This window comes from Artemia franciscana, chromosome 5 (genome assembly GCF_032884065.1).
Source record: "Artemia franciscana chromosome 5, ASM3288406v1, whole genome shotgun sequence".
NCBI lineage: Eukaryota > Metazoa > Arthropoda > Branchiopoda > Anostraca > Artemiidae > Artemia > Artemia franciscana.
This window is the reverse complement of record NC_088867.1, coordinates 24,064,825-24,088,634: the sequence shown is the minus strand read 5'-3', so window position 1 is coordinate 24,088,634 and position 23,810 is coordinate 24,064,825. Positions and strand designations below refer to the sequence as shown.

Below are 23,810 nucleotides of genomic sequence, written 5' to 3'. Positions count from 1 at the left end.
TTTGCTTGTTTTGAGCTTCAATTTTGCTCTTTATTTGCGTAACAAAACCTTAGTTTTCTAAGTCGGTTGTGGAGGATCGTTATTTGGAGATAAAACGGCTTTCAAGGACCCAAAAGACAAACATAGTAGCATGTTGTGTATGTAATTTATTTCTGATATGACTATTAATATGCTTATGCTTTTTTTTTAATATGACTCTTTATTTTTAGCTGATATTTATGACAGCGCAGAGGAGGAATTGGCAAAACTAGGATACGAAACTGAGTGTCTTGGAGGTGGACGTATTCTGCACGATTCAGTTAATAAGACAATCAAGGTTTATGGATATTCTATGGTAAATCCTGACTTTAGTTTTCATATTTACAATTTACAAATGTTATTTTCCGTAGGTTCCTGATTTCTGTTATGACCTGAAATTTCAAAGATACGTTTCTTATGGGATTAGGTCTTTTCTGAAGGGGGCGGAGAAGTTTTCTAATGTTTTTTTTTTTTTAATGAAAGTTTTAATGAATTTATTCTTTACTGAAAAACCTAGCTACATTAAAAGAAAAAGCAAGTAACGAGAAAAAAAATAAAAAACATGACAATAGAAAAATCATACAACGTGAAAAACAACATAAAATAAATTTGAAAACAAACGAAAACCAAACACCGCTCACTTTTTTATTATGTTTTCAATGTTTCAAGAGATAACTGTTTCAGTATCTCTAATTTCATATTCATGAATTATCTGCACATTTCTGCGTAGTAATAGGTAAATACTTATTGAAACGGAACGTAAAAATCGATGCAAAAACGAAGTAGATATTGAATCGATGAAAAAGTAAGCTTTATTCTACCACAGTGTAAAAGCGACCATTATGTACTTCGTCCTCTCCCACTGCCAGATTAGTGGCAGAATGATAGACAGGTAGCGCCTTGTTTGATTAACAAACATGTAAGCCTTCTAAATCTCTATTAGTGGGGGACAACTGTTTTTTGTGCCTTCTCCCAGATTTTTTGCAAAAATGATTTCGTGTTGCATCTTGCTTGAGCCAGAATCACGAAAATGATCAAACTGTATGATGACGAAATCAAAATGGCCCAATGGCCTCTTCAACATTCCCCCGCCTCTCCCTTGCCGTTATTTTTAGCTAAAAGGTAGGCATGTTCCACCTTATTTCAGTCAGATTTAAGCAAGGATTTTCAATGTTCATGATCGAAGGACCCAAGTGCTTTAACAGTGAACACCCCACCCCTTCGTGACCTCCAATTAACCTTTTAGTAGAAATATAGACATTCGGAAACGTTTGTAAACCAAAATCATCAAATAGATTTCAATCAGTATTATTAGATGCATAAAATGCATCTAATAAAGAGCAAGTGCCTTTGCTCATTCCTTCCAGCCTTAGACATTAGAGTAAACCCCTCTAAATCTATGATATGCTATTGTGGTTCCTTGAAACCTTTCCCTTTTCCTCAACCCTTTCCCCCCTCGATATCCCTGTGTCTTCCTTAAATTACTTGGGGTTATAATTTCCTCTAATTTAAAGTGGAATATCCACGTTAAAAAAAATGTCCATAGAGCTAGTGCGTAAATGTCTCTCCTTAAGCTCTTGAATAAATTTAACGTCCCCCATCCCATTTTTTAAGGATCTATACTTCACTTGTCCGCCCGCAGCTTGAATATGCTTGTCCAGTTTGACATCCTGGCATCTCCCGTGACGAATCAGAAAGAATCGAATCCATTCAAAAAAGAGCTTTGAAAATAATTTTTAAGGAAGCTCAGGTACCATACTCACTCCTTCTAAAAAAGGTCAAGCTGGAAACTCTTGAACACAGGAGAGGAACGTTGTGCCTCCGTTTTGCAAAAGATGCAATAATAAACCTTCACACGCAAAATATTTTCTCCGAAAGACACTCCCCACCCAGATACCGCCTGCCACGTACCGTTTCTGAACCCGTTCCTATCTTGTCCCCCATCTGTTGCTTTACCTCCAGTTATGAAAAAACCTTTGTTCCCTTCATTAATGATAAAATAAACCGCTAGTTTCCCTCTTTTTTTTTGGTACTGGGGATACCCAAATTTTATGGTCGTTTGTTTCTTTTGTTCTCCCCCTCCCCCCTTTATGTGTTCTCTTTTAAATCTTTTTAACGTTTAACTTATTTCACTGCTTTTATTTTTATTTTTTTAGTTTTAGCTTTTTGACATTTTGCTGCTTAATATTTTTGACTAATGAATATTTTTTCAGTTTTAGATATCAGTACCCTGGATGAATTTTAGGGGTAATGATGCAATGGGTTTGAGCCTTTGAGTGATTGAAAGGGCCTTTGAATTTTTTGTAAAATTTTACGGAATTTAGTAGACCGTGTTAGAGACAAAATGAAGCCTTTTTAAAAGGCTAATAGCATAAAAAGTTCCTTTTAGGAAGATTATGGAGTGTACTGAAACAATTTCATCTATAAATTTGGTAGGACATAGGTTGGGGATCATCATTAGCTGGATCGGATCCAAGGAACAGAAAATAGAAAAGTGATCATATCTTCGATGAATTGCCTTAACTGTTTTGTAAAAAGCTTGGAGTTTATCTGGTGAATTTTAAGAACAACATAGCAAAGGTTTCAAACCAAATTCTATGTTAGTGACTTCATTAGAATATTTGAATGCAATCATGTCAAAATAGATATTGTAGCCCAAGTCTTAAAAAATGTCATTTGAAAATGCAGTTGAGGCATAGTAGGGTGGCAAAATATTTATTTTTTATTAAGCTAATATAATTAGTGTTTAATTTTAATAATTATTTACCTGTATTTTTTACACCAGTTTACGTGTCGGCGAATTTTCTCTCTTTTTTGGGGGGGGGGATTCAAACCCAGTAAACTCTTCTTACCGGAACAATAGAACAGTTATTCAAATAGAAAATAATTTAAGCAGACTAAGCACGCAATAGTATTCTAATTACTCGCTTAAATTGGGCTCCTGCTGAAAATTTCGTACTTAAGTAATAAGAATATACACGAAATATAGTCTCATTGCCCGTAAGAAACATAGAAAAATTTCAAATTTAAACGATATTCTTCCTAGCTGCTAAAAAATTGACCACTTCCAGAAAGATTAAAAAATCAGAGACTGGATTTTCTTCTAATTTTCTTGTCAGGACAAATTACTTTCACGATGCAAATTTGATTTATCTTAAAAATATTCCTACTGATAAAGAAGAATATTTATATATTGAGACAGTAATTGCTTTTATTCCTTATTTTTCGCTATTTAGGGGAAAAGAATAGCATAAAGAATGATAGTAATAAAGCCATAAAGTATAAAAATAATAATAGAGTAATAAAGCTTCCTGTAAAAATAGTATATTACTATAGTATAAGCTATATTCCAGCAATTCTTGGATGCTTAAAGGAGAAAAAAGAATTCATAAAACATAATAGAACGCAATAACTCTTCGCACCTGTCAATGGTTTTCCTTTGGACAAGCTTTTGTATGAACAAATTGTAGCCAGAAAATACAGGGACTGTAAAATCTAAATGATGACAATTTGCTAGTAGTTCTTAAGGTTGTTCCATTGACAATGGTTAGTGAAAGTTTGTTATTGGCAGTACCTTTTTGTATTCCATTAATACCCCACTACAGCACTTCAACTAAAATTAGTAAGTCGCGTTTATACTGATCTTATATATTAAAGTTTAGATCAAAAAAGAATTATCTCATTGTTCATTAAACTTTTGTCGACTGTCTTTTCTGATACTAATAGAAATTTCTAGGCACAAATGAGCTGGCAAAAGATTAATACAAAGATTTTCCCCTCAACCATAGGTGGCTTTTTTGCCATTAGCTTTGTTTTTTCTAGCGGCACATTTTTATTTCTCATTTTTAGGTAATCCAAATAAGATATCTCGAACGGTTTGTGTTTACCTTTGTGTTGAAGGTTTCATTCAGTTTTAGTTCGGATTAAAATTCATTGGACATTTAAGTAAGAGTAATATGCAGTTTAAACTACTAATGAATGCCCTCAGTAAAAAAAAAAAAATCAAATAACCGTTTTTCAACTAGACCTTAACAGACTTAGAAAGAGCATTAATCAAACAGTTCGTGGTAACAAATCAAACAGTTCGTGGTAACGAACTGTAGTAAGGAGCGACCCGGCTCAATAGTAACCAAAACTCTAAAAAATGGAATTTTGATACCAATAGCTACATCAAAAGAATCGCACTTTAATGCTGATTTTACATATATATATTATATATATTTTACATATAAGTTTCATCAAGTTTAGTCTTACCCATCAAAAGCTACGAGCCTGACAAAATTTGCGTTATTTTAGAAAATAGGGGGAAACACCCCTGAAAAGTCATAGAACCTTAACCAAAATTACACCATCAGATTCAGCGTATTAGAGAACCCTACTGTAGAAGTTTCAAGCTCCTATCTACAAAAATGTGGAATTTTGTATTTTTGCCAGAAGGCAGATCACGGATGCGTGTTTGTTTGTTTGTTTTTTTTTCCCAGGGGTAATCGTATCGACCCAATTGTCCTAGAATGTTGCGAGAGGGCTCATTCTAACGAAAATGAAAAGTTATAGTGCCCTTTTTAAGTAACCAAAAAAATTGGAGGGCACTTAGGCCCCCTCCCACGCTAACTATTTTCCCAAAGTCAATGGATCAAAACTCTGAGATAGCCATTTTATTCAGCGTAGTCGAAAAACCTTATAAATATGTCTTTGGGGACGAATTACTCCCCCACAGTCCCCGTGGGAGGGGCTACAAGTTACAAACTTTGACCAGTGCTTACATATAGTAATGGTTATTGAGAAGTGTACAGGCGTTTTTAGGAGGATTTTTTGGTTGGGGGAGGGGTTGAAAAGAGGGGGATATGCTGGGGAGCTTTCCATCGGGGAATTTGTCATGGGGGAAGAAAATTTCCATGAAGGGAGCGCAGGATTTACTAGCATTATTTAAAAAAAAAACAATGAAAAAATAAATATGAAGAAGTTTTTTTCAGCTGGAAGTAAAGAGCAGCATTAAAACTTAAAACGAACAGAAACTATTACCCATATGAGGGGCTCACTTCCTGCTAATACACCGTTATTTACGCTAAAGTATTTTTAGTAATGTCAACTATTTATTCTACGGCTTTTGTGCTTCAGGGGTCATTCTTAATGAATTGGGACAAAATTTAAGATTTAGTGTAAAGAGAGAGGTACTGACGAGGGGGCGAACCTGAGAATAAAAAGTTCTTTACGTAAGCTAATTTATAAGTTACGTATATCTTTTACTAATAAAAAGATTCTTATAAAAATTAAAGGTTCTAGTTGCCTTTTTAAATAACCAAAAAATTGGAGGGCAACTAGGCTTCCTCCCCCGATCTTTTTTCTCAAAATCATTCGACCAAATTATGAGAAAGCCATTTAGCCAAAAAAAAAAAAAAAAAAAAAAATATGCAAATTTCGTTTTAATTATTCCTCTGCGGAGAGCCAAAATCAAAACATGCATTGATTCAAAAACGTTCAGAAATTAAATTAAAAGAAACAAGTTTTTTAACTGAAAGTAAGGAGCGACATTAAAACTTAAAACGAACAGAAATTACTTCGTATATGAAAGGGGCTGCTTCCTCATCAACGCTCCGCTCTTTACGCTAAAGTTTTTTACTGTTTTAAAAAGAAGAGTTGAGAGAAAGAATCAAAATTTAGCGTAAAGAGCGGGGCGTTGATGAGGAAGCAGCCCCTTTCATATACGTAGTAATTTCTGTTCGTTTTAAATTTTAATGTCGCTCCTTACTTTCAGTTGCAAAAACTTGTTTTTTTTATTTAAGTATGATATAGATTTGGGGCCATTATCCCTCTTCCTAACTTGCGTGCTCTTTAAGCTTAAGTTCCCATATATTATATACAGTCATCATATTCTCAATTAAACTGCTATGTAAGGAGTGGGGGAAAGGGTGACAGCCCTATCCTGTTTATGTTGCTATTCATTTTCTACCTTTTTTGATAGCTTTTTTTAAGGCTAAAGTGGTCTACTTAAAACCCAAAATGAAAACCTGATATAGAGCCTGATTTGCCCCAATTGAAAATCTAACTACTGGTTCCTAAGAGCATTCATTCCACCGTGAAACATAAAATCAAACTTCAGTGCAGATATCAGCTTGAATAATTGCTTTCTACTGCAAGTTTGACAAAAAAATGAGGAGTGACATTTTAGACCTCTCCCTCCTCAATTAAGATTAAAGAAATTGAAATATTTATGGGAGATTTTCAGTTTAAGCATTATTACGGTAAACTTTATAAATTAAACGAAAACTTACCAAGTTTGAAGTTTGATTGTAATTCTACTCCAAAGAAGGAGCGCCAGCGTAGCTGAGAGTTCAACTGAGATAGACGGGTGCAATCGCCTCAATTGACCAAACCAAACCAGTGTTTTAAAGTCGTTGTAGTATGCGGTGGTTAAGCTCATGATGAAACGCTGAGAGTTCAACGGGAAGGGAAATTGGGAGGGCAGTTCAACTCTCAGCTACGCTGGCGCTCCTTCTTTGGAGTAGAATTACAATCAAACTTCAAACTTGGTAAGTTTTCGTTTAATTTATAAATTCTACTCCAATAGGAGCGCCTTAGCTTCGCCTCGAGTTAAACTGAGATTTTAAAGTTCAGCATGAGCTAAACCAACACTAATGACCAATAATAGCCCTATTCAATAAAAAGAGGCCGCTGTACAAAATTTCATTTATAGTAAAATAATTCAAATATAACAGAATGCGATGAGTGACTTCAAAAAACAGATAACTGTTTTTCACTTTCAATTGGTTTATTATAAAACCTTGCAAACGTTTTAGCATTTGTCCAGCCTACATATCTTATGATTTGGTCAACATCAACTCCTCTTGCTTTAAGGTGGGACGTTGAGGCAGACCGTGTGCTATGAGCACCGTAAACACTGGTATCTATACCTGCAAGAAATAATACTTCTTTTATCCATCTAGAAATAGATGACTTGGACGCAGCGGTATAAGGCTTACGATATGTAAGAAAAAGTGCGTCGTCTCTATTCAGGTATGACGTCATTCTAATATACCTAGCTAAGTGCGTCACCGGACAAAGGGACGACTCTTGAAAAGGTCGAAATTTAACTACTGATTTGTGGTTTCCCGGTTTCGGGAAACCGGGAAACCTGATTTGTTTTGGAACACACCTGATTTGTGTTTTTAATAGCACATTAATTTGAAAATCAAAACTTCCATCGTCATTATTTATCATATTATTAAGTGACAAACTGGCCAACAACTGAACTCTTTCACAAGCCGATAGAATCAATAAAACCGCTAATTTTTGTGTTAGTGTCTTTAATTTAAGGTTTTCGATATCCCAAACTGGCAATCTAAATAGATCGAATACACATTTTACATCCCAAATACTAGAAATCTTGGGTAGGCTAGGCCTTCTATTAAAGACACCTCTCATGAATTTCTTAGTGATGTGATTACTGCCTAACTGAAGGCTTGGTAAAATTGCGGATAAAGCACTCTTCGCAGTATTAATAGCACTGTAGCCAACACCTGAGTAAAACAGTTCCGTAAGAAAGGTCAAAGTCTCCGGTACAGTTGCCTCCAAGGCCTGGATTGTGTTTCTTCCACAAAAGTCGATCCATTTTTCAATGTAAACCCTGTACTGACGCTTAGTTGAATCCCGCCATCCATCCATGATAATATCGACTGTGGAAGGAGAATATCCTTGGTGGTGAAGCCCTTGCCGGAGACGACACAAGCCGCTAGGCGTAACGTTTTGGACAATGGATGGTGTAAGGTCGGTTTCTGTGGAAGAGACAAAGTAAAAGTATCATTTGGTAAAAGTATAGGACTTCCTATTAAGAGCTTTAATAGTAAGGGATACCAAACTTGTGTGGTCCAGTTTGGGAAAATCAAAATACCAGTTGCCTGATCTGTCTCTACCTTCTGAAGGGTCCTCAGAAGTAAGCTAAATGGGGGAAAGGCATAAAAGAAATGAGGCTCCCAACTCATTGCAAATGCATCTACGAAAAAACATTCTGGATCTGGTTTCCAAGAAACAAATGGTTTAATCTGAAAATTTAATCTGGTTGCAAACAGATCAATATCTATCGACTGACATACCAACGAATTCAAAATAACGAATATTCTAGAATTCAATTTCCATTCTTTTTCATTATCAAATTTTCGAGATGCTTTATCCGCGATATTAGCAACTCCTGGCACATGCTCTGCAGATATCCACCCTTTATCCTGCAATACTAACTGCCAGATCCTATTTGCGAAATAGTTACACAATTGAGATTTTGTTCCTCCCATTTTATTTATATAAGCTACTGTGGTTATATTATCTGAACGCAGCCTGACAAAAATGCCCTTAATATCCTGAGCAAAACACTTTAATCCCAGATAAACGGCCTTCGTTTCTAAAACATTGATGTCAAATCCCTTCTCTTCTGAGGACCATTCGCCTGTGGCTGTTTTCATGGAATATTCATCCACGAGTGCCCAGCCTAATTTGGATGCATCACTACACAAATATTTGTCAATTGACCTAGGTTCAATTGCTTTAGACGCATGGTTGGCAATGTTCAACCACCAATGCAATTCGGAAATTACATCGGATGTTAAAGTTAGCCTAGCCGCAAAATCACCCTTCGCGTGCTTTAGTGCTTGAATTTCAATGATTCCGCTTTCCGGTAATATAAAGGCCCTAATTCCACTGCTGGGAAGGTTGAAACAAGAACACCTAGAGTTTCGGCCAAATTTTGAATCGTAGTCGATTTTTGACGGAGAACTTTTGAAACTGAATCTAGAACCTTTCAATTTTTCGTTCCGGCAGGGAAATACACATTAATCGCGAATCTAATAAAAAACCCAGAAATTCTATTCTTTGACTTGGAATGAGAACTGACTTCCCCGGGTGAATTACAAACCCCAGCTCTGACAGTAATTTCACTGTTTCATAGACATTGTTTTGAATTCTAAAACCTTCCCAGAAGAAGGGTATCGTCTAGATAAACAATTGACATATAACCTTTTCGTCAAAGAAGGGAGAAAACGGGTTTCATAAGTTTCGTGAGAACCCTTGGGGCAGATGATAAGCCGTTTGGCATACATGTGAAAGCATAATAACAATCTACTTCAAAACAAAGCCATAATTGATACTCAAAATCAACAGGGCATGAATAATAAAAGTCAACAAGGTCAACAGAGGCCATATAACAATTTTTTGTCATTAAAAGAACCGCAGACTGAACACTTTCCATTTTAAAATGGTAATATTTAATACTTTCGTTTAGTTTTTTAAGATTCAAAATAAACCGAGAAGACCCATCTTTCTTTGGGACCGTAAAAACGGGAAAACACAAAGTATTCCTTTTATTCTGAACTCGGGTACTTTAATAATAACTCCTTTATGCAATAAAATATAAACTTCTTTTCGTATAGCCTGCATTTCTTCAGGCGTAAAACTTTTGTTTTTTGTTACCAAAGCTTTTAATGGTCTTTTCTCGAATTCAATCTTATAGCCTGAAGCCACAATATTCAAAATATTCAAATCACTTGTTATTGATTGCCATTTTGAGATAAACTTACTAATTCTCCCTGCTTTAAAATTATCAACCAAATGTTTGGACTGCCTATTGAAATTTACAACAAAATCATAAAACTCAAGGTCAGGGTATGTTAAATGGTACATACCACCTATTTGCGATCCCTTTTCTGAAAGTTCTGGAATTTCGGCCTCTCCTGACGGTCCTGGTTCTGCTTTTTTCGATAGAATGGTTGGGGAGCCTCGTTCTGCCATCGGCGATAACGGTAGGCCCCCCCTTGCACGTTTTTTGGTCTTCCAAATGATTTTTTCAAATCCGCCACGGATTTGGCTTTGGACGTTGTTTTTGCAACATCTTTGCCAAAAAGAAACTCCGTGACTTTGACTTCGGGAGCGCATAAAGCGGATGCCACCATGGGATCTGGGCTCAACTCGAATTTCATCGCATGGCGTCTTTTTAGACTTAAATCATAATTGGTGAGGCCAAGCATGTGAACTGCATCTGTTAGGTTTTTAACAACCTTTTCTTTGATATGCTCATTTTCGAGCTCAAGAACATCATTTACTGCCTCTAAAACACAAAAGGTTGAGTGAACAATTGTCCGCTGCACTTGAAGTGCCTTAGCATCCCTCTGCTTAGCACGTGCTGAGAGAGTGGCCCAAATCTCACTATTCACCTTGGGAACAACAATTTTATCTGTATTCGCAGGCCTAGGGTGGCGCTCAAATAAATCTTTTAGCTTCCCTATTTCCAAAGGCTCGGAGAAAGCTCTATTTGCAACTTTGGCAAGTTTTTTATGGGACCCTCTTTGTTACCAGAACGTTCCTCAGAAATCTTTTTGAATAGAGAGTCATTTGACGTGTTTTCTTTTAATCTTTTACCTTTTCGCTTTTCCGGAGAAGCCTTCCGCTTTTTGTCATGGATTTTTACGGGGCTCACAGAGTCAGTTCTTATGGTTCTAGAACCTATTTGTGGGCTCCGAGAGCTAGATTTGTCATTCCTAGAACTAATTTGAGGGCTCCGAGAGCCATATCGAGCATGAGTTTGAAACTCTGGGCTCCGAGAGCCACTATTTGTTCTATGATCACTATCACTCTCACTTGAGAGTATTCTGCGACGCGAATGAGCTTTATTTCGCCTTCCACGTTCATAATCTTCATCAACTAAACTGTCCAATAGTCCAATCACTATTTCACTGTCACTCATTATTTAATTTGGTCTGAATCAAAGCGAATGCGAACGTCAACTGGTTTGGTTTGGTCAATTGAGGCGATTGCACCCGTCTATCTCAGTTTAACTCGAGGCGAAGCTAAGGCGCTCCTATTGGAGTAGAATTTCTTTATCTCAAGGGTTTAGGGTTAACGGAAGGGAAGCCCAACTTTATTGAAAATAACCTGCACGCGATATGAAAACGGACATGATTTAAATAAAGCGAATATTCCAAGTGCCAAGTGGGAAAATCTTGACCCCCCCCCCTGTTGTAAAAGTTACAAATTGTTGGAGGGCGCATTCTGGTCAATTCGACCCTGCTGATCACGAATCTGTTGGAACCTGACTCGTGACCGCTGGCACCGGCAAGACCTCAAATTTAAAATGCTTCATTTTTGATGATGCAACAGGAGTAAATTCTTAACTTCACGCTTTAACTGAGGAAAAATTAATGAACATAATGTTTAATTAATTTCTTGATAAGCCAATATGACAATCAGAATGCCAAAGCATGCCAAAATAGCAATAACCGGTGGCAAATAGACTCATCTAAACACTGACTTTAGCAGAAAAAAAAAATGACACCCAACTAAGCATAACAATAGATGAGATAATGATACTATATCGTGACTCACTAAAGGCGCTGATCACGAATCTGCCTGGGTCCTGGATTTCTGAGCCATGGCTTAAGAATATTGGCTTGTACAATGAAAGACCACTGTAGGAGGTCACGTTTTATGTGATATTTGAGTTCTCCATTGAAGGTAAATACTTCAAGTCTCTTCTTTCGGCGGAATAAATGGCAGGTTGTTCAATGTCAAGGATTCAACCATACACCATAAGCACACTTTTTGTTATAGTTTAGTAATGTCTTCCTCATATTTTTGTAGATTTCTAATGTTGCATTGAACAACGAAAGAAGTATTTGCCATGAGCTCTGTCATTCGAGATTTTTCTGCGACAGCAACAAAAGTTTGTTTCCTTTCAAATAGAAAAATCTCACGGTATCACAACCACTAATGTCGTAGATCTAACCTGTAGATTTCACTAATAATGGGTTCATGTGATTCATGATAAGATGTACTGGTGCCATCTTTTCTTCCATATAAAGATACAAATCTGGCTCTTCAACTATGCTAAGAGAGGCCATCTGTTTGAAATGGTGTATTAGAATGATAACGTTATGCATACTTTGTATATACTTTATACTTGTTGTTTATTAAATAAGAAACCAAGTTTTTCAACCAAAAGTAAGGAGCAACATTAAAACTTAAAACGAACATAAATTACTTCGTATATGAGGGTGTTCATCCCCTCGTCAATACCTCGTTCTTTACGCTAAAGTTTTAATTGTGTTCTAATTCCTTAAGGATGATGTCTGAATCTCAAAGGCCGTTTAATAAGCTCTTTTAATTAACTAAAAAAAACTTCAGCAGAAAGAGCGAGGAATTGACGAGGGTGCGAACCCCCTTATATGCTTAATAATATCTGTTCGTTTTAAGTTTTAATGTTGCTCCTTACTTTTGGTCGAACAATCCGGCGCCCCCTTCACACAAAATTTTCTTCACCCATTAAAAAATTTTCCATGGAAAGATCCTACCACTAACCAACTTCAACCCACCCCTCCCCCGCCCCACCAGGAAAAATACCCCTGGAAACGTCTGTATACTCCCGAATAACCAATACTATAGGTAAATAATGGGCAAAGTTCAAAACTTGCAGCCCTTCCATTGGGGACTCGGGGGGACTTGGTCCACCTCAAAGGCATAGTTCTTAGATTTTTTTACTATGCTGAACAAAATGGCTATCTAAAAATTTTGATCCGATGACTTTTGAGCAAAATGAGCGTGGGAGGAGGCCTAGTTCCCACTAATTTTATGGTCATGTAAAAAGGCCAATAAAAATTTTAATTTCCGTTCTAATGAGCCCTCTTGTGACATTCTGGGATCACAGGATCGATACGACCACCCATGGAAAAAAACAAAACAAACAAAAAAAACACGCATCAGTGATCATTCTTCGGGCAAAAACTAAAAATTCCACATTTTTTGACATAGCAGCTTAAAACCTCTACATTAGGGTTCTCTAATACGCTTAGTCCGATGGTGTGATTTTTATTAGGACTCTATGACTTTTATGGGATATTTCCCTCTTTTTTTAAAAATAAGGCAAATTTGTCAGGCCTGTTACTATTGATGGGTAGGAATAAACTTGATGAAACTCATATATTTGAAATCAGCATAAAAATTGTATTCTTTTGATGTATCTATTGGTATCAAAATTCTTTTTTTTAGAGTTTTGGTTACTATTGAGCCCTGTCGCCCATTACTTAGTTCGTATCACGAACTGTTTGATACTTTGTCTTTCATGAGCCAGGGTGGAGATTTTCAACAAACTCTGATGCTACGTCTTCCTTCACACAAAACTCTTCAGTCTTCGGCTTCCTTTGAAGGAATTGTAGCATATACGTTTGATGGTACCTGGCTTCACTGCTGACCAGGGCTTGGTCGTGGCACCCGAGTAGCAGCTCTGGATCTATCTGTCACAGAGTCTCAATATGTGCCAGTACATTCTGTCTAAATTTCTGTCATAATTCTCAACATGTTCCGTACCTTGCTCTTTTTATTTCCTTTTGTGCCTCAAAACAAACAGCATGACTTTTAGTCAAAACTGCATTGAGATAATTGGGAGCGTTTCTTTTTTTTTAAGAAAACACCTTGACTAAGATTTGGATAAATGGGCCCACTTCCATCAGTTTGAAACTTCTAGGCCAGAAAAGCCTTACGGCGAGATCTCTGCAAGACTATGGTAGCTTTTGGAAATTCAGGTCAATTCACATTATATTTCAGTTTCACATACTTCAGGTTACATCTACATTTTTCAGTAGCAATTGACTTTGTTCGATTTGTATCTTGAACAATATGCAGTAGTTCCCTTGTTTGTGTCTGGTAGATAATGCAATGCTTATGGTCTAGCTTGGGCTTTGCATCATAACTAAATTTAAGATACTTCAGCTTAGTTTTCACATGTGATTAAGCTTCTCTTAGAAAACTTACAGTGCAGCAATTTGTTTCGGTATATGACATTGTTAAAGCTACGATTCCTCTGAATTTGGAAGCAATATCAGAAAACAGGCTAGAACAAAGCTAGAGGCTTTAATTTCGAAAGATACTAAATTTGTAGTTGTTATTATGCTCAGGGCCTTTTAGCTACTCAGTAAAATAGTTGCAAAATAAAGCAGAAATACTCCCACTGGTCCTTTAGAGCTATAAAAAAAATGAAGTTGCACTGCATGTAATCAGATGCCTGTCAGCAAGATATCATACACAGTACTCTGTAAAGCAATAAAAATAATGCCAAAAATTGCTTTGGTTTGTCAACTTTTCATGTTGGCTTTGCGTTGTGTTTTGATTGTTAATGTTTTATTTTAAAAACCCCTCAAATTCAGCTGCCACACCCGTGCTGTAATAGCAGGGGATAACCAGACCCTTGGTATCAACAAGTGCATAACCACTAGTAGATCCTCAGCAATAGTGATTAAACTCTATAAAAGCCATGACTAACTTCAACCAGTTACGCATCTAGAAAATCCAAAGACGTCCTACTAGGATGCATATCTATACAGGCAGTGGCGTTGCTAGGGGGGGGGGCAGTTGCCTACAATATTTTGGAGGGAAAACTATTATATAGCCCATGTCTTTTAACTCTCTATATGTGGACTCCTCTTGAATCTCCACGTGTGGAGACCTAGATTGGATTTGGAATGTGCATCGCCACGTCAATTAATAAAATCGACCAGATGGATCTCAAATCTGTTCAAAGTCGTGCGACTAGAATTCGTAAAGGGTCTCAAAGATAAAGAGTATGGATGTCGACCGCAGAGGCTGAAGCTACCAACTCTGACACACCGCTGATGCAGAGGCGATACGATTATCACCTATAAATTCAGAAATGAATTTATAAAACAGCATTTCATTCAGAAATGCTGTTTTATAATCGTGCCAAGTCAAGAAAAAGAAACGATTTCTTCTGTAATCGAATCATAAGTCTGTGGAGCAGCCTAAGCAAGACGATGGTAGGATCTACAACAATCGATAGCTTCAAATCAAATCTCAATAAGGACTGGGCGATAAAACCATGGCTCACTCAATGGGATGCAGCAGACACCCCGCATATATCACTAACTGACGTACACTGGATTCGTTCATATCGCTAGAAAGTGCGATTTAAGGTGATTCTAAGGTAATTAAGTCACCAAATTCATGAAACTCCTTTCCCTCTTGAATCAGTAACTAAATTATTTCCATGCAGGACCAGTACAGGACTGTCATACCTTTTGAGAAACTAAAAGGTACCAATATTGACCAAAAGGGCTCAGGTTTTGCTAATCATTTAAGCTTTGAAAGAATATAAGGAAAATCTTGCTAAAATAAAAGTGCTAGATGGGAGCTTTGGGAAGCGAAAATGCGCCATTTTTATCATTGTATGCTTATATTGTATATCCTTGAATATGATTATACTTCTCTTAGAAAACTTACAGTGCAGCAATTTGTTTTGATATATGATATTGTCAAAGCTACCCTTCCTCTAAATTAGGAAGCAATTCCAGCAAACCCACTAGAACAAAGACAGAAGTTTTACTTTCCAAAAATAGTGAAGTCGGAGTTTTCATTATCCTCAGGGCCTTTTAGCCGATCAGTAAAATAGTTGCAGAAAAGGCAGAAATGCTCCCACTGGTTCTTTAGATTTATAAAAAAATGAAGTTGTAATGTCTGTAATCAGATGCCTGTCAATGATATATCATACACAGTACTATGCCAAGGAAAAAAAATGCTAAAAATTGCTCGGTTTGTCAGATTTTGATGTTAACTTTGCTAATGATTGACTTACTTGACTTAACGCTCCTGCTCAGCAGGGTCACCAGTGTAGAGGGAACTGGTTGACAACGCTGCCAGTCTTCTCCAAGTAGCCCTGTTTATGGCTAATGATGGGGCCTCGTTTGGGTTGATGTTGCGATTGAGCAGGCGTTGGTTTATCACATCAGCCCATCTAGTGCGTGGTTTTCCTCGAGGGCGTTTTCAGCAATTTTCCAAGGGATTGAAGTCCGAGATGATCCTTGCGGGGGTGTTTAACGGGAGACGGACTAGGTGGCCGTACCGCCTTAGAGAGTGGGCTTCTACTTGGGTAGAGAGGTTCGCCAGCTTGAAGGTCTTCAGGATCTCAGTATTGCGGATCTTGTCATATCATTTGAAGCCTTCGACTCGACTCAGGTGTCTAGCCTGAACAGCATCGACCCTTCTTAGCTGCGTCTGGGTTATCGGCCATGTCTCAGATGAGTACAGCATGATGTTTGAGACTGTGGTGTTGTAAATTCGGGCTTTGGTATGGCGGCTAATTTGCGGTTTGTCGAAGACTGATCCCAGGAGTCGTCCGAACACTGAGCTTGCCTTAGCTGATCTGGCTGAGATTTTGGCGTCATGTGTGCCACTTGAGGATATAATTGATCCGAGGTATGTGAACTGCCTTACCACATTGACAGCTTGGCTGTTAATCACAACAGTTGAGAGCGGTGTTGGTGCGGTCTTTTCTATAGGCATAATATTCGTTTTCGTTCAGTTGATTTGTAGCCCAAGTCTAGAGGCTGGGGAGGAGAGTGTCTTGAGTGCAGACCTAAGTTGGTCGTGACTGTTACTAAGGAGAGCTACATCGTCCGCGAAGGCAACATCGGACAGAGCCCTCCCGGCATAACTGATGCCGAAAGGGTGGGCATGGTGCGTCTCGCTCAGGATGCGGTTGATGACGCAGTTAAACAGCTCAGGTGCAGCAGCGCATCCTTGCCGTGCTCCATTTTTTATTGGGAAGGAAGAAGAAAGCTTCCCGTTGACCAGGACGGCACTTCTATGTTGCTGTAAAGTTCTTTGAATAGACTGACTATCTTTGCGGGTGGGCCCGCAGCTTTTAGGATTAGCCAAAGGGACGGTCTTTCAACAGTGTCAAAGGCTGAACGAAAGTCAGTGAAAGCTATCAATTGTCAATCAATTGTCAATGAAAGCTAGTCAATTGTGTAATTCCACTGTCTTCTCAAGGATCTGTGTATCCGTGTGAATCTGCTTAGTTGTCGATCTTCCTGGCATAAATCTGGCTTATTGGGGGCGGCGCAAAGTATGTAGGAAACCTATTGCACGTTTCAGCAGTAGCATCGCAAACAGCTTTCCAGGAACAGACAGTAGGGTGATACCGTGGTAGTTGCTGCAGTCCGTCTTACTGCCCTTGCGATTAAACACTGGCACAAGGATTCCTTTCTTCCAGTCTGATGGCATAGCTTCAGTGCGCCAGATTATGCTGAACGCCATCTGCAGCCAGAGTATCATTGCAGGGCCGCCTGTTGTGAGTAGCTCAGAAGCGATAGCTTCAGTGCGCCAGATTATGCTGAACACCATCTGCAGCCAGAGTATCATTGCAGGGCCGCCTGTTGTGAGTAGCTCAGAAGCGATACCACAAGTGCCGGCTGCTTTATTCTTCTTAAGTTTCTGTACGGCCGATCTGATCTCCTCAGGAGAAAATTCGTCACTGTCGGGAGCAGCGGTAGTCTCTGCAGCAACAGCAACAAGCCCTGGGTCAATAGAATCAGGTGGATCTGAGTTGAGCAGTATGTCGAAGTGTTTCTTCCATAGACCAAGATATTGTGACTGATCGCATATGGTTTCTCCATTCGCTGCTTTCAGGCTTGTGGACGCCATGGTGTGTTGGCCAGTCAGCTCATGCAAGATCTTGTATGTTGCGCCTATGTCTTCCTTTTGGGCAGCTTGCTCGAGCTCAGCGGCTTAGCCTTCAATGAAGTCTTTCTTGTCCTTGTGAAGCATAGAGTTGCGCTGTTTGTTGAGCTGTCTGCAGAGTGTCATATCTCGTAGTCTCGCTCGCCGTCTCTTCTCGATCACATCGAACGTCTGGTTGCTGATCCACTCTTTCTTTTTTCGCTGCCTAAACCCCACAACTTCTGTAGCTGCAGTGAGAACATTAACCTTGAAAGTGTTCCACGCTGACTTGCTTTCTGAACAATGCTGGAGGGCCTCAAAGTGGTTAGAGACCTCAACCATATACCGCTAATGAACCGAGGGATCTTGTTTCAGTCGAGAGGTGTCTATCTTCTTGGAGGAAGAGGAGTTACTCTTGTTGGCTCTCAGTCGGAGTTTGATTCTTGCAGAAACAAGACGATGGTCGGTATTGCCGAGCTTGGCACCTTTGTATGAGTGGCAGTTCTGGACAGACGAAAGCCAGCGTCGTCGTACAATGATTTTTTTTTGTCTTGCCGTCATTGCTGTACCATGTGTGCATCGCAGTGTCTCTTCTCACGAACCAAGTATTTGTCGTTCATAGGGCATGAGTGATGCAGCAATCGAGCAGCCGCTCACCGTTACCATTCAGAGCTTCAACCATCATAGTTCTAACAGCCGCATCATACAGGCCAGAGCTGTTAGAAACACAGGCGTTAAAACCTCCTAGGACTATGAGGTAGTCGTGCTGTGGCACGGAGGAGAGTTCAGAGGACAGCAACGCATAGAAGTCGTCCTTATCATCATCTTCGTCTTCGTTTTTCGGTGCATAGCAAGTAAGAACAGTTATCTTCCCGTGCTTGCCGTCAATTCTTGCTCTCAGTAGACGCGATGAGATAGGTGTGAATGACAGTAGGGCTTTCCGGGCAAAGCTGTTGAAAATAAGGCCAACTCCCCCTCTTCTTTGGGTTCCGCCAGACCAAAGCAGTGTCCTTCCTTCTCCAATATCTTCTTCACCGTTTCCTGTAATGTGCATTTCTGTTATTCCTGCGATCGTCACTTTATACCTTTTTGGTTCTTTTGCTAAAAACCAGGCTAAAAACTTTAGAACGAGGCTGGTTCAGGGTCAGGACATTCCAGGTGGCAACATTAATGCCGCCTAGGTCAGCGACGTTCAAAGGGGTACGTCCTTGGGCACGTCTGGGTCCATTTGGGAAAGTAGGTGGGGCTTCCGAGGCTGTATGTCCAGTTCCATTCGTAGCAATGAATTTCTGGAGGAGGGCTGCTAACTCATCCGTCCCTAGGTGCATTTAGTTCTTCGGTGGCAAGGCAGACACCCAGAGGTACGTGAAGTCAGCTCTGCATGTTCATGATTATTATGATCCTGCAGCTCAGATTGCTTATGTTTTCTGTTTTTATATTTTCAACGTTTTATATAAAAAAAAAAAACATCTGATTTGTGAAACTCCTTTCCCTCCTGAAGAAGTAACTGAATAACTTCCGTGCAAGATCAGTACGGGACTGCAAAACCCTAAGCCATACCTTTTTACCTTTTGAGAAACTTCGCCTATTTACTAATTTGGTTAATTTAGAATATGCTAACATGACAAGATAATTAAGATACAAAATACCATTTGATTCAGAATTCAATTCTTAATCCAAATATTACAATCGTTACTTGGAGAAATTCCTTCCAGAAATTAAAAAAAATGTCATTGGCAGGATTCTCTTCGTCCTCTAGCTTCTATAAGTCAAGCTTTAGTAAAAAGATATTTTTTCTTTATTTTTAACTCTAGATGCTATAAATTAATCTTTAGTAAAAATAAGATATTTTATCAGGAGTAGCTAGTCTGCAGCTTAATCAAAGAAGAGATTCACGGACAGGCCCTGGGGTTGTGAGTGCTGTGGTCTAGACCACTAAGGAGCAAGACATTTTTTATCTTCAACAAGAGAGCAAAATTCTGTTTAATAGAAATAAAAGTTTTAGTTTTGGTTGAATTAGCAATAATTCAGTTTGAATTAGCCCACCCTCATACTAAACTAGCCTCGGCTATACTCCTCTGTCTTTTCAAAGGTGGAAGAAATACTGCAGTAGAAGTACGTGCAGTAACGAAAAGTACTATACTCTGAATATTTTTGAAATACATCTAAAATAACACAAGCTAAACCACTCTTCATGATCCTGCCTTCGCGCACGCGCAGTGACAAATATTTCTGATGGAAAACCAAATAGCAACCGAAAATATGGCTCTGATGGTTCAGGAACTACCCAAATTGTGTGTTACGAGATGTGTTGCATATTTGGAGAAACATTTTGCTACTGGTATATACTTACACTGTGAAGAAATACCGTGCTCCTGACTGGCCTAGATCGCAAGCTCCAAGTGCGCTGAAAACTAAACTGAAACTAGGTTTTTCAAATTCCAGTCTAAAATATTCCATACAATTGAAATACTTATATATCTAGGTCAGCTTACAGGGTCACACCCTTGACCCCCATCCTAAACTAAGGAATCAGAAAAATCACGACTTAAACACCTGGCTTCAGGATTTCAAGTCCAGAGCGCTAACCATTCGGATAGGAGGGCTTAACACAAATGAAATAGCTAAGAGATAAAGTTATCTTTAGGATCAGAATTCAATTGGGAATCAAAATATTAATTTCGTTTATTTTTGAATTAAAATCAAGTTGCCATCAAGCCGTTGGGCAATGGGAGATAAAGCCAAGACAGGTAGTCTGAGTGAGAGGCAAAGCTGGCATAAGCCTTTTTCAGGATTGTATTTAAAAAATGATGTCATTTTCATTCGTTGTTATAAATATTGTCTATCATCCATCCATCCATCCTTGGGTAAAACTAAGGTAGATGGCCATAGAACTAAGGAATAATGAGGATTTTTGGTTTAGACTCATGAAGGACAATGTCGACTGGACTTGTATGGACTTGTTGGCCTAACATTCATTTCTGTCAGAAGCAGGTTTAAGCCATTTCACTAAGCTTTATCTTGGAAAATATCCAAAAACTATAAACTTAAATTTCTTTATCTTCTTCTGTAAATAAAAAGTGACTTTTTTTGCTGCATGACCCCTAACTAACCTCAAATTATTGGTCATGTTTCGATTCTTGTCATTCAAAAACTTTGGAAAAAAACTTTTATGATGCCATCGCTTCGGAAAGCTGGACCCGAGTAAATCGAAATCACTTATATTGATTCTGTAAATCTATTCACTTATAAAAGTTGTACCTGACACAGCATGTACTTTTGGAAATAAACAAGACAGCTTGGCGCCCAGACTAAATCTACAAGGAAAAAATTCTAGATGGCGGCTTTTAGCGATCTTGTAAATAGTTGTGTTAGGAGAGCGAATTTTAGAGGAATGAATTCAGAGCCTAAATTATATCCTTGGAGGGTGTTATCGGGTTGCCTCAACTCCTTCTCTTTTTATAAGACTTAGGAAATTGCATCGAAGAAAGTAACTGTCTTGACTTTTAAAAGGGAATATTTTGTTTAACTTTGGTTTGAGTCTGATCTTCTCTTACTCAATGCTGAAAACTCTATACCATTCTGTTTGAGTAGTACTTTAGGTCGTACTAACATTTTAATGTAATTTAAGAAACATTTTCCAGGATTTTTAAAATCCTAATGGATCAAGATGCCCCTCGGGCATCTTGATCTTTTGGCATCTTGAACTAAGACCTATTAGGTCTTAGTTACTGGGAGGACTGCGTCCATGCTCATGCCCTGAGCCAACTGACGAAAGATGCGGTTTCTGATTGAGCTCCACTGTTCTTCTGCTCGATATACGTGTCTGGTGTTTCTGATAATGTTGTGCATTCCCAAGCTGAGACTTCTAAATTTGGGCATTAATCTGCCTATTGTTGCTAAATTAAGATCCACAAAATATTGTACTGAACCTACGCAGCCAATGCTCGCTACATTATACCACAGTTTGTGGGGTTTGTGCGAAATTTTTCTAATGTGTACGATAATTGATTTAAAATGTGGACTAAACAACAACTATAGCTTATCAGCTGTGCGTTTCTTCCGTCTTTTTGCTTCCGTTTTTCCTTTTGTTACATACCATTTGTCACCTCTTTATGACATTTTCTGGGTTGTTCTATCTGTTTTGTCTATCTTTTCTTTTAATTTCCGCTTATAAATGATAGGGGACGTGAAACTGAAATATTCGGGTTTTCAGTTGCATATATATTTTCTTTTTGTAATAGTTAAAATTTTACCCGCTATCATGTATTTTTCTTTAATTCTAATCATAGATTCGATAACTATTTTCAAACTAATCTTACTTCGACGTTCCTCGGTGTAACTAGTCAAACACTGCAAGGTTTAAGGATTTTCTAAGCTAAGATCTTCTAATTGAGGATAATTCTGTCAGCTGGGTATCGTTTTCTTTGTACTACCTCGTTTCACAGCCATTAATCTGTCTTAGTGGTTTTTTTTCAATAAAATTAATCATTAAATGTTTATGTTGAAGATATTTCAAATATCTTAAATTACTGATGAATTTACGTTGTTGGTACAGTGAAAAATAAATATTAGATCAGTTAAATGTTAGTGACGCTTCTTTGAAAATTCTGAACATTGTTAATGCTTTGATGAAAAAGTTGACCCCTATACTTCGTTCGAATGAGCCAGTGTTTTGGTTTATCTGTGTTTGATAATAGTTAGTTTTCTCTTGCTGTTGGAAGATTGCATTCTCGTCTTGAATTTTTTTCCTGTTACGTATTTTTTTTCAATTTAAATTTCTAGCCTAATGGATAAAGCCTCGTGTGAAGCAATAATTTGTCGCTGTGGAGGTCAGTAATCCGTCAGCTAAAGGGCAGAGCCATTTTACGTCTCTCATCAAAATTTTGCTGTAAACTCAATCTTCAAGATTGTTCTTTTAGGAAGCACTGTCTTTACTTTTACAACGAAAAGTAATGTCAAAATTTTTAAAATAGTGCAATTTTTGATGCTATTAGGCAATACATCTACATTTTTCAGAAGGGACTAGGGTAGCTGAAAGTCACAAAAATCACAATTATCATAGAATGGAATAATTATCGGGTTACGAGTGTGTTTCAATGGAAAAGTAGGGGTGAAAACCTTATAGCAAAATCTGTCACTGCGTTGCAGTACATTCTCAAAACTATTAAGTAAAACATGTAGAGTCTCAACAATGTTGAATCCATTGATTTTCTTAGAGTTTACTTAGAGTAATTAGTTCTGAAATTAACATTAGCTTTCATATTTGCTTTTATTTGTCTTTCAGTGACTTTCCAGTAGCCTGCTAGAATTGTGAATTATTTTGGAAGTCTTGGACCAAACCCTCCTTCCCTCTTATGTAACATGTTTTATGCATGATATTCGGTAAAATATATTAGCTAATGACAGCTAAATTTGCTGTATTGTACCTTAAAAATTATTTGCAAATTTACTTTTACCTTTAATAACAAAATTTTTTCTTTTCCAGGGATTTGGCTTAGCAGATCACTCGAAAACTTGCGAATTACTGAAAATAAAATATCCAGATTACACAAGTATAAGTTGGACGAATGAAGGATATTAGTAATTTTTATACAAATTCTTTATTTGGTTGTAATGAATATTTAATAATCTTTTCGTGATATTATTGTATGATTTCATCAACAGTTGAAATGAAGACTGAACTTACTACAAGAAAATACTTCAGTAGAGGAATATGATAATTTAAAAACAACCTTTCCCACGAAATAAGTTTTTCAAAGAAAAATCCACGAAATCTTCACATTAAACGGGAAACAGCCGGAAGCAAACACTTGTTTATAATGATGGACAGTGGCAATGCTATGAAAGCTGCATATTCAAGTAGCAATTTGACAGGTAATTCATCAGGGTATGAAGATGTATTAGGTTTAATCTTCCGTAATTCCGTGCAAACGTCAAACTCACTGACAATTATGTCGCTCTCAGGCTCACATTTTTCAAGTATCCCCAATGAGTGGGGGGGTATGTGCACTACTTGTTTTAAAGACAAACAAGATGATAACCAACTCTCCTTGGTCTGATTAAAGTTTCCTCCTATAATAAAAGCTGGGCTGCTTTATGTACTTCTCAGGTGATCAATAGTCGTTTGGAGGTAGAAAACTAAGTCACCCCGGTTTCTGGCACTTTCGAGTAATATACTGAAGCGACTATAATACAAAAAAAAAAAAAACCGACGGGGACGAGATTTTGGTTTGCAGTCTCTGGGACTGCTGTAAGCGTCAGCCAGAGCCATGTTGAATTAAACCATCCTACCCCCGCTACAATTG

The 23,810-nt window shown here is 38.0% G+C and overlaps 1 protein-coding gene and 1 long non-coding RNA gene across 2 annotated transcripts in view; one reads left to right on the top strand and one right to left on the bottom strand.

The window, feature by feature from the left end:
• Positions 1–23,137, top strand: part of LOC136027139 (14 kDa phosphohistidine phosphatase-like) — a 146,179-nt gene extending 123,042 nt beyond the window's left edge. The window contains exons 3-4 of the mRNA XM_065704106.1: positions 210–334; positions 22,991–23,137. Coding sequence (XP_065560178.1) covers positions 210–334; positions 22,991–23,086 — 221 coding nt within the window. The 3' untranslated portion in view covers positions 23,087–23,137. The remainder of the gene's footprint in view (positions 1–209; positions 335–22,990) is intronic.
• On the bottom strand, positions 6,691–10,473 carry LOC136027137 (uncharacterized). Its single transcript, XR_010617507.1, has 2 exons — positions 9,687–10,473; positions 6,691–6,929 (listed from the first exon to the last, which is right to left on the bottom strand). It is a non-coding gene; the product is annotated as an uncharacterized LOC136027137 (long non-coding RNA).
• Positions 23,138–23,810: the final 673 nt, after the last annotated feature.